Raw genomic sequence first — 12,455 nt, forward strand, 5'->3', positions numbered from 1 at the left:
TGCTCTATAATGCAATGTTTTTTTAAACTTTACGAAACGTGTAAAGTTCTTAGCCTTACACAACTAGTAAAGTGTTAAGCTTTACGCAGCGCAAACAATTTAAAGCTTTACGAAATGTGGAAAGTTCTAGTCTTTGCATAACAAGTAAAGTTCTAAGCTTTACGAATTGTTTAAAGTTTTGAGCTTTACACCACATGTATCATTTTAATCTTCAAGAAATGTGTAAAGTTTTAAGCTACACGTAAAGTTCTTAGCATTAAGTTACGTGTAAAGTTCTTAGCATTAAGCTACGCGTAAAGTTCTGAGCATTAAGCTACGCGTAAAGTTCTGAGCATTAAGCTACGCGTAAAGTTCTTAGCATTAAGCTACGCGTAAAGTTCTTAGCATTAAGCTACGTGTAAAGTTCTTAGCATTAAGCTACGCGTAAAGTTCTTAGCATTAAGCTACGTGTTATTATAAGTTATTATTATGGGATGGTCTGTAAAGTTAATTATCATCATCTTTACTGTATAAAAAGTCTAATTCTAAAAGGTTCCTCTGTGAATTAAAGCTAAGGGTCTGAGCTGTGATCGGACCTCCGGCACTGACCGATCTCATAAGCCTGGGACAGCAGGTCTCGCTCTATATCCCGCGGCTGAGCCTGGACGTTCCTCCCAACGGGTCCATCCCCTTCTTCATCATTATTCTCATCATCATCCTCATCATCAATCACCTTTCGGGTGTATGGCTTCAAGAGCTTCAGACAGCGAACTCGGATATCTGTCCCTAAGAACCGATCAGACACAATGAGACACAGCCAATCAGACACAGCCAATCAGACACAGCCAATCAGACACAGCCAACCAGACACAGCCAGACACAATCAGAATCAAATCAGACACAGCCATCCGAACACAATCAGACACAATCAGACACAGCCATCCAGACACAATCAGACACAGCCATCCAGACACAATCAGACACAGCCATCCAGACACAGCCAATCAGAATCAAATCAGACACAGCCAACCATACACAGCCATCCGAACACAATCAATCTGACACAGCCATCCAGACACAGCCATCCAGACACAGCCATCCAGACACAGCCATCCAGACACAATCAGACATAGCCATCCGAACACAATCAGACACAGCCATCCGAACACAATCAGACACAGCCATCCAGACACAGCCATCCAGACACAATCAGACACAGCCATCCGAACACAATCAATCAGACACAGCCATCCGAACACAATCAATCAGACACAGCCATCCGAACACAATCAATCAGACACAGCCATCCAGACACATCCAGACACAGCCAGACACAGCCATCCGAACACAATCAATCAGACACAGCCATCCAGACACAGCCATCCAGACACAATCAGACACAGCCATCCGAACACAATCAATCAGACACAGCCATCCGAACACAATCAGACACAGCCATCCGAACACAATCAATCAGACACAGCCATCTGAACACAATCAATCAGACACAGCCATCCAGACACAATCAGACACAGCCATCCGAACACAATCAATCAGACACAGCCATCCGAACACAATCAATCAGACACAGCCATCCGAACACAATCAATCAGACACAGCCATCCAGACACATCCAGACACAGCCATCCAGACACAATCAGACACAGCCATCCGAACACAATCAATCAGACACAGCCATCCGAACACAATCAATCAGACACAGCCATCCAGACACATCCAGACACAGCCATCCAGACACAATCAGACACAGCCATCCGAACACAATCAATCAGACACAGCCATCCAGACACATCCAGACACAGCCATCCGAACACAATCAATCAGACACAGCCATCCAGACACATCCAGACACAGCCATCCAGACACAATCAGACACAGCCATCCAGACACAATCAGACACAGCCATCCAGACACATCCAGACACAGCCATCCAGACACAATCAGACACAGCCATCCAGACACAGCCATCCGAACACAATCAATCAGACACAGCCATCCAGACACAATCAGACACAGCCATCCGAACACAATCAATCAGACACAGCCATCCGAACACAATCAATCAGACACAGCCATCCAGACACAATCAATCAGACACAGCCATCCAGACACAATCAGACACAATCAGACACAGCCATCCAGACACAGCCATCCAGACACATCCAGACACAGCCATCCAGACACAATCAGACACAGCCATCCAGACACAATCAGACACAGCCATCCAGACACAATCAGACACAATCAGACACAATCAGACACAGCCATCCGAACACAATCAGACACAGCCATCCAGACACATCCAGACACAATCAGACACAGCCATCCAGACACAATCAGACACAGCCATCCAGACACATCCAGACACAATCAGACACAGCCATCCAGACACAGCCATCCAGACACATCCAGACACAGCCATCCAGACACAATCAGACACAGCCATCCAGACACAATCAGACACAATCAGACACAATCAGACACAGCCATCCGAACACAATCAGACACAGCCATCCAGACACATCCAGACACAATCAGACACAGCCATCCAGACACATCCAGACACAGCCATCCAGACACAATCAGACACAGCCATCCAGACACAATCAATCAGACACAGCCATCCAGACACAATCAATCAGACACAGCCATCCAGACACAATCAGACACAATCAGACACAGCCATCCAGACACAATCAGACACAGCCATCCAGACACATCCAGACACGATCAGACACAGCCATCCAGACACAATCAGACACAATCAGACACAGCCATCCAGACACAATCAGACACAGCCATCCAGACACATCCAGACACAGCCATCCAGACACAATCAGACACAGCCATCCAGACACAATCAGACACAGCCATCCAGACACATCCAGACACAGCCATCCAGACACAATCAGACACAGCCATCCGAACACAATCAATCAGACACAGCCATCCAGACACAATCAGACATGATGGTGAGTGAATGAGGTGAATGGCAGGGGTCAGCTGCTGCTGTGCTGAGCTGGGTGGTATCTCCCTCAGCAGACCCTCCAACACTGCAGACAGTGAAGTTCAGCTGAAGGCGTTGGGTACGAGTGGTCACACACAGCTGAGAGTACTGACCCCTCTTGGTCTTGTAGGGTCCTGCGTGGGGGTTGAGCTCCTGCAGGGGAATGGTCAACACACTGACCATCTTCGCTGCCTGCATGTACTGATACACACGCTTAAACGTGTGTTCCCCCACGTGCTGCAACGACACACACACACACACACACACACACACACACACACACACACTCAGAAGAACGTGGTTTACACACTTACAGCGATAGCTAAGAGAGTATCTGACAGGGTTCTCACCAGCTGCTCCCGCAGTTTCAGCACGATGCCCACCTTGTTGGGCAGGTCTGAGAGCAGTCTGGAGGTGGACTCCATCAGGATGTCGTACTTACTCCTCCTGAGCAGCACACAGCAGGGCGAGAGAGGGGTCCTCAGTGCTGCACAGTGACAATCTCAGAGTGTGTGTGTGTGTGTGTGTGTGTGAGAGGCAAACTGCCTATAAACTCTAAGGGTATTAATCGATTTATTAAGACCAACAACCAATATCAAAAAAATATTCATTCAGTATCCACTATGAATTACCCAGCATCCACCAGCATCCACTATGAATTACCCAGCATCCACCAGCATCCACTATGAATTACCCAGCACCCACTATGAATTACCCAGCATCCACCAGCATCCACTATGAATTACCCAGCACCCACTATGCATTACCCAGCATCCACCAGCATCCACTATGAATTACCCAGCACCCACTATGAATTACCCAGCATCCACCAGCATCCACTATGAATTACCCAGCACCCACTATGCATTACCCAGCATCCACCAGCATCCACTATGAATTACCCAGCACCCACTATGCATTACCCAGCATCCACCAGCATCCACTATGAATTACCCAGCACCCACTATGCATTACCCAGCATCCACCAGCATCCACTATGAATTACCCAGCACCCACCAGCATCCACTATGAATTACCCAGCACCCACCAGCATCCACCAGCATCCACTATGAATTACTCAGCATCCACTACGAATTACCCAGCCCCCACTATGAATTACTCAGCATCCACTATGAATTACCCAGCATCCACCAGCATCCACTATGAATTACTCAGCATCCACCAGCACCCACTAGCATCCACTATGAATTACTCAGCATCCACCAGCACCCACTATGAATTACCCAGCATCCACCAGCATCCACTATGAATTACCCAGCATCCACTATGCATTACCCAGCATCCACTATGAATTACCCAGCATCCACCAGCATCCACTATGCATTACCCAGCATCCACCAGCATCAACTATGAATTACCCAGCACCCACTATGAATTACTCAGCATCCACTATGAATTACCCAGCATCCACCAGCATCCACTATGAATTACCCAGCATCCACCAGCATCCATTATGAATTACTCAGCATCCACTATGAATTACTCAGCATCCACCAGCACCCACTATGAATTACCCAGCATCCACCAGCATCCACTATGAATTACCCAGCACCCACTATGAATTACTCAGCATCCACTATGAATTACCCAGCATCCACCAGCATCCATTATGAATTACTCAGCATCCACTATGAATTACCCAGCATCCACCAGCATCCATTATGAATTACTCAGCATCCACTATGAATTACCCAGCATCCATTATAAATTACCCAGCATCCATTATAAATTACCCAGCATCCACTATAAATTACCCAGCATCCACCAGCATTCACTATAAATTACTCAGCATCCACTATGAATTACCCAGCATCCACCAGCATCCATTATGAATTACTCAGCATCCACTATGAATTACCCAGCATCCACCAGCATCCATTATGAATTACTCAGCATCCACTATGAATTACCCAGCATCCATTATAAATTACCCAGCATCCATTATAAATTACCCAGCATCCACTATAAATTACCCAGCATCCACCAGCATTCACTATAAATTACTCAGCATCCACTATGAATTACCCAGCATCCACCAGCCTCCACTATGAATTAAGCACCTGTTCTGCTGAATGAAGCGTACTGATGCGGTTACCGTGGCGACAGCAGGATTAGTCTGGGTACCTGTCCACATGGAAGCGTTTGAGCAGCAGCAGGATGGAGTGCTGCCTCACGCCGGACGGGAGCCGGGTGACGTGCGACTGCATGGTGATCAGACCGTTCCTGTCCAGAGACTTCCTCAGATAGTGCAGCTTCCCAGCATCAATCCTGACCCACACAGACACAGCTATCAGACCTCAGCCAATCACAACAGCTCCAGCTTCTGTACCTGTACTGCCAACAGTCTGGATAAGAGGAGGCGGAGCTACAGTCTCTCATTAGTGTGAATATTAATAACTCCCTAAATGTAGGTATTGTGATATACACTGAGGAGGAGGAGCTACAGTCTCTCATTAGGGTGAATATTAATAACTCTAAATGTAGGTATTGTGATATACACTGAGGAGGCGGAGCTACAGTCTCTCATTAGGGTGAATATTAATAACGCTCTAAATGTAGGTACTGTGATATACACTGAGGAGGAGGAGCTACAGTCTCTCATTAGGGTGAATATTAATAACGCTCTAAATGTAGGTATTGTGATATACACTGAGGAGGAGGAGCTACAGTCTCTCATTAGGGTGAATATCAATAACTCTTTAAATGTAGGTATTGTGATATACACTGAGGAGGAGGAGCTACAGTTTTTCATTAGGGTGAATATTAATAACTAAATGTAGGTATTGTGATATACACTGAGGAGGCGGAGCTACAGTCTCTCATTAGGGTGAATATTAATAACTCTAAATGTAGGTATTGTGATATACACTGAGGAGGAGGAGCTACAGTCTCTCATTAGGGTGAATATTAATAACGCTCTAAATGTAGGTATTGTGATATACACTGAGGAGGCGGAGCTACAGTCTCTCATTAGGGTGAATATTAATAACGCTCTAAATGTAGGTATTGTGATATACACTGAGGAGGCGGAGCTACAGTCTCTCATTAGGGTGAATATTAATCACGCTCTAAATGTAGGTATTGTGATATACACTGAGGAGGAGGAGCTACAGTCTCTCATTAGGGTGATTATTAATCACGCTCTAAATGTAGGTATTGTGATATACACTGAGGAGGCGGAGCTACAGTCTCTCATTAGAGTGAATATTAATAACTCTAAATGTAGGTATTGTGATATACACTGAGGAGGCGGAGCTACAGTCTCTCATTAGAGTGAATATTAATAACGCTCTAAATGTAGGTATTGTGATATACACTGAGGAGGCGGAGCTACAGTCTCTCATTAGGGTGAATATTAATAACGCTCTAAATGTAGGTATTGTGATATACACTGAGGAGGCGGAGCTACAGTCTCTCATTAGGGTGAATATTAATAACGCTCTAAATGTAGGTATTGTGATATACACTAAGCTAGGCGGAGCTACAGTCTCTCATTAGGGTGAATATTAATAACGCTCTAAATGTAGGTATTGTGATATACACTGAGGAGGCGGAGCTACAGTCTCTCATTAGGGTGAATATTAATAACTCTCTAAATATAGGTATTGTGATATACACTGAGGAGGAGGAGCTACACTCTCTCATTAGGGTGAATATTAATAACGCTCTAAATATAGGTATTGTGATATACACTGAGGAGGAGGAGCTACAGTCTCTCATTAGGGTGAATATTAATAACTCTCTAAATGTAGGTATTGTGATATACACTGAGGAGGTGGAGCTACAGTCTCTCATTAGGGTGAATATTCATAACGCTCTAAATGTAGGTATTGTGATATACACTGAGGAGGAGGAGCTACAGTCTCTCATTAGGGTGAATATTAATAACGCTCTAAATGTAGGTATTGTGATATACACTGAGGAGGAGGAGCTACAGTCTCTCATTAGGGTGAATATTAATAACGCTCTAAATGTAGGTATTGTGATATACACTGAGGAGGCGGAGCTACAGTCTCTCATTAGGGTGAATATTAATAACGCTTTAAATGTAGGTACTGTGATATACACTGAGGAGGCGGAGCTATGAACAGTTCATTAAGGGTATATAGTGGGACGTTACTTGAAGGAGGAGATGTGGAGGTCTCTCTGGATCTCGCCCTGCCAGCGCGCTCGGCCCAGTCTCTCCAGTATACAGTACGAGTGATCGCTCAGCTTCAGCTCCGGGTCGCCCTCGTCTCCAATCAGAGCGCGGTACCGCAGCTCCTGACTCGCCACTATAACCAGCCTCTCCCCAAACCTACACAAACAAACAAACAAACAAACAACACTGTAAACAACCACAGCCTCTCCCCAAATCTACACAAACAAACAAACAAACAAACACTGAAGGTATGGGGTAAGCTGTGGATGTTTACAGGTTTGGTTATTTGTTTCTAAACAAACACTTTTTTCTAAACCAACATAAACAACCTAAATAAAGCACCTCCCCCACCCCGCCCCGCCCCGCCCCGCCCCTACATGTTCTGGGTCTGCTCCAGTGTGAGTATGGGAGTGTTCTGGCTGGTTCTGATCCGGGGTGTGACGTCCTCCCTCTCGCTGTAATACAGGCAGGAGCCCTGGGTGCCCTGAGGGTCGTCCAGCAGCACGCTGACCGGATACGGGTCCTCCCAGCCTGCATCCCGGTGCCGCTGAGGAAGCTCCTGGATCCCCGTCTCCGGGTCTACGTCTGAAAACCTGCAGCCGGGAGAGAGAGCAGAGCTCAGCCACAGAGCCAGGACCCTTTAACCCCTGTACCTGTACCTGACCCTGACCCTTTAACCCCTGTACCTGACCCTTTAACCCCTGACCCTTTAACCCCTGTACCTGTACCTGACCCTTTAACCCCTGTACCTGACCCTTTAAACACTGTACCTGACCCTGACCCTTTAACCCCTGTACCTGTACCTGACCCTTTAAACACTGTGCCTGCCCCTGACCCTTTAACCCCTGTACCTGCCCCTGACCCTTTAAACACTGTGCCTGACCCTGACCCTTTAACCCCTGTACCTGTACCTGACCCTTTAAACACTGTACCTGTACCTGACCCTTTAAACACTGTGCCTGACCCTTTAACCCCTGTACCTGCCCCTGACCCTTTAACCCCTGTACCTGTACCTGACCCTTTAAACACTGTGCCTGACCCTGACCCTTTAAACACTGTACCTGTACCTGACCCTTTAAACACTGTGCCTGCCCCTGACCCTTTAAACACTGTGCCTGCCCCTGACCCTTTAAACACTGTGCCTGCCCCTGACCCTTTAAACACTGTGCCTGCCCCTGACCCTTTAAACACTGTACCTGTGCCTGACCCTTTAACCCCTGTGCCTGCCCCTGACCCTTTAAACACTGTACCTGTACCTGACCCTTTAAACACTGTGCCTGACCCTTTAAACACTGTGCCTGCCCCTGACCCTTTAACCCCTGTACCTGTACCTGACCCTTTAAACACTGTGCCTGCCCCTGACCCTTTAACCCCTGTACCTGACCCTTTAAACACTGTACCTGTACCTGACCCTTTAAACACTGTGCCTGACCCTTTAACCCCTGTACCTGCCCCTGACCCTTTAACCCCTGTACCTGCACCTGACCCTTTAAACACTGTGCCTGACCCTGACCCTTTAAACACTGTACCTGTACCTGACCCTTTAACCCCTGTACCTGTACCTGACCCTTTAAACACTGTGCCTGCCCCTGACCCTTTAACCCCTGTACCTGACCCTTTAAACACTGTACCTGTACCTGACCCTTTAAACACTGTGCCTGACCCTTTAAACACTGTGCCTGCCCCTGACCCTTTAACCCCTGTACCTGTACCTGACCCTTTAAACACTGTGCCTGCCCCTGACCCTTTAACCCCTGTACCTGTACCTGACCCTTTAAACACTGTGCCTGCCCCTGACCCTTTAACCCCTGTACCTGTACCTGACCCTTTAAACACTGTGCCTGCCCCTGACCCTTTAACCCCTGTACCTGTACCTGACCCTTTAACCCCTGTACCTGTACCTGACCCTTTAAACACTGTGCCTGCCCCTGACCCTTTAACCCCTGTACCTGTACCTGACCCTTTAAACACTGTGCCTGCCCCTGACCCTTTAACCCCTGTACCTGACCCTTTAACCCCTGTACCTGCCCCTGACCCTTTAACCCCTGTACCTGTACCTGGCCCTTTAAACACTGTGCCTGACCCTGACCCTTTAACCCCTGTACCTGCCCCTGACCCTTTAACCCCTGTACCTGTACCTGACCCTTTAAACACTGTGCCTGACCCTGACCCTTTAAACACTGTACCTGACCCTTTAACCCCTGTACCTGCCCCTGACCCTTTAACCCCTGTACCTGTACCTGACCCTTTAAACACTGTACCTGACCCTGGCCCTTTAAACACTGTGCCTGTACCTGACCCTTTAAACACTGTGCCTGACCCTGACCCTTTAACCCCTGTGCCTGCCCCTGACCCTTTAAACACTGTGCCTGACCCTGACCCTTTAAACACTGTGCCTGACCCTGACCCTTTAACCCCTGTACCTGCCCCTGACCCTTTAACCCCTGTGCCTGTACCTGGCCCTTTAAACACTGTGCCTGTACCTGACCCTTTAACCCCTGTACCTGTACCTGACCCTTTAACCACTGTACCTGTACCTGACCCTTTAAACACTGTGCCTGACCCTGACCCTTTAAACACTGTACCTGACCCTTTAACCCCTGTACCTGTACCTGACCCTTTAACCCCTGTACCTGACCCTTTAAACACTGTACCTGTACCTGACCCTTTAAACACTGTACCTGACCCTTTAAACACTGTGCCTGACCCTGACCCTTTAAACACTGTACCTGACCCTTTAACCCCTGTACCTGACCCTTTAACCCCTGTACCTGACCCTGACCCTTTAAACACTGTACCTGACCCTTTAACCCCTGTACCTGACCCTTTAACCCCTGTACCTGTACCTGACCCTTTAACCCCTGTACCTGTACCTGACCCTTTAACCACTGTACCTGTACCTGACCCTTTAAACACTGTGCCTGACCCTGACCATTTAAACACTGTACCTGACCCTTTAACCCCTGTACCTGTACCTGACCCTTTAACCCCTGTACCTGACCCTTTAAACACTGTACCTGTACCTGACCCTTTAAACACTGTGCCTGACCCTGACCCTTTAAACACTGTGCCTGACCCTGACCCTTTAAACACTGTACCTGACCCTTTAACCCCTGTACCTGCCCCTGACCCTTTAACCCCTGTACCTGTACCTGGCCCTTTAAACACTGTGCCTGTACCTGACCCTTTAAACACTGTGCCTGACCCTGACCCTTTAAACACTGTACCTGCCCCTGACCCTTTAACCCCTGTACCTGTACCTGGCCCTTTAAACACTGTGCCTGTACCTGACCCTTTAAACACTGTGCCTGACCCTGACCCTTTAAACACTGTACCTGCCCCTGACCCTTTAACCCCTGTGCCTGCCCCTGACCCTTTAACCCCTGTACCTGTACCTGACCCTTTAAACACTGTGCCTGACCCTGACCCTTTAAACACTGTGCCTGACCCTGACCCTTTAACCCCTGTACCTGCCCCTGACCCTTTAACCCCTGTGCCTGCCCCTGACCCTTTAAACACTGTGCCTGACCCTGACCCTTTAAACACTGTGCCTGACCCTGACCCTTTAACCCCTGTACCTGCCCCTGACCCTTTAACCCCTGTACCTGTACCTGGCCCTTTAAACACTGTGCCTGTACCTGACCCTTTAACCCCTGTACCTGTACCTGACCCTTTAACCCCTGTACCTGTACCTGACCCTTTAACCACTGTACCTGTACCTGACCCTTTAAACACTGTGCCTGACCCTGACCCTTTAAACACTGTACCTGACCCTTTAACCCCTGTACCTGCCCCTGACCCTTTAACCCCTGTACCTGTACCTGGCCCTTTAAACACTGTGCCTGTACCTGACCCTTTAACCCCTGTACCTGTACCTGACCCTTTAACCCCTGTACCTGTACCTGACCCTTTAACCACTGTGCCTGTACCTGACCCTTTAAACACTGTGCCTGACCCTGACCCTTTAAACACTGTACCTGACCCTTTAACCCCTGTACCTGTACCTGACCCTTTAACCCCTGTACCTGACCCTTTAAACACTGTACCTGTACCTGACCCTTTAACCCCTGTACCTGACCCTTTAAACACTGTACCTGTACCTGACCCTTTAACCCCTGTACCTGACCCTTTAACCCCTGTACCTGACCCTTTAAACACTGTACCTGTACCTGACCCTTTAACCCCTGTACCTGACCCTTTAACCCCTGTACCTGTACCTGACCCTTTAACCCCTGTACCTGACCCTTTAACCCCTGTACCTGACCCTTTAATCCCTGTACCTGACCCTTTAATCCCTGTACCTGTACCTGACCCTTTAACCCCTGTACCTGACCCTTTAATCCCTGTACCTGACCCTTTAACCCCTGTACCTGTACCTGACCCTTTAACCCCTGTACCTGACCCTTTAACCCCTGTACCTGTACCTGACCCTTTAACCCCTGTACCTGCCCCTGCGTCCATCCTACCCCTCCCTCTCTCCCTCGCGCGCTCACCTGTCGTGCAGGTGCAGTGGTGGCCTGTCTCGCGGCAGCAGGTAGAAGGCAATGCTCGGGTTGCAGGTGAGCGCGCTCCACAGGTGCTGCTTGGCGCGCGGATCCAGGTGCAGGGGGAATGCGGGTCTGCGCGTGCTGAGCCGGAGCCACAGCGTTTCCACGGTAATGCCGTCCAGCCCCTCCAGACACACCTCATCCAGCAGCGCGCAGAGCGGGTCCATCCCGCCCGGTCAGAACCACACCACCTGACCAGTCAACCGAGCCCCGCGTGCAGTCACTGAACACACACACGCTCTGCCTCCCTCATTCTGCTACACACACCTGAACACACACCTCAACTCACACACACACACACACACACTCACACACTCCACAGCCGCTTCCTCTACTGAGAGCCTCACAGCCAGTCTCACACCTACTGCCCCATAGCGGCACTCAGCGGCACGAGCCCGAGAGACAAAATAAAAGCACGAAATAAAATTAAATAAAATAAAATAGCAAAATTACAAAAACATCAATAAAATAATCAATAAAATGAAATAAAATAAATAATAATTCAATAAAATAAAACGATAATTCAATTAAATTCAATTAAAATAAATTAAAAAACAATAAAATTAAATAAAATTAATAATACAATAAAATTCAATAACTATGAATAAAATAATCAATAAAATAAAATAAATAATAATACACTAAAATAAAACGATAATAAAAATAAATTAAAAGAAAAGAAATAATAATACAATAAAATTCAATAACACAAATTACACAAAAAATGAAATTCAATAAA

The 12,455-nt window shown here is 47.6% G+C and overlaps 1 protein-coding gene across 2 annotated transcripts in view; it reads right to left on the minus strand.

Annotated features, from left to right (window-relative positions):
• The window catches only part of LOC140536208 (general transcription factor 3C polypeptide 1), a 37,248-nt gene extending 25,215 nt beyond the window's left edge, over positions 1-12,033 (minus strand). The window contains exons 1-7 of one of the 2 annotated variants that reach the window (XM_072657912.1): positions 11,663-12,033; positions 7,547-7,762; positions 7,149-7,325; positions 5,153-5,296; positions 3,358-3,454; positions 3,121-3,244; positions 589-765 (exon numbers count right to left, since the gene is read on the minus strand). In XM_072657912.1, the coding sequence (XP_072514013.1) occupies positions 589-765; positions 3,121-3,244; positions 3,358-3,454; positions 5,153-5,296; positions 7,149-7,325; positions 7,547-7,762; positions 11,663-11,883 (1,156 nt within the window). In that variant the 5' untranslated portion in view covers positions 11,884-12,033. The remainder of the gene's footprint in view (positions 1-588; positions 766-3,120; positions 3,245-3,357; positions 3,455-5,152; positions 5,297-7,148; positions 7,326-7,546; positions 7,763-11,662) is intronic. The other variant, XM_072657913.1, reaches the window with a different exon arrangement.
• Between the last annotated feature and the right edge of the window lie 422 nt (positions 12,034-12,455).

Source organism: Salminus brasiliensis, chromosome 15 (assembly GCF_030463535.1).
Source record: "Salminus brasiliensis chromosome 15, fSalBra1.hap2, whole genome shotgun sequence".
In the NCBI taxonomy this organism is placed as follows: domain Eukaryota; kingdom Metazoa; phylum Chordata; class Actinopteri; order Characiformes; family Bryconidae; genus Salminus; species Salminus brasiliensis.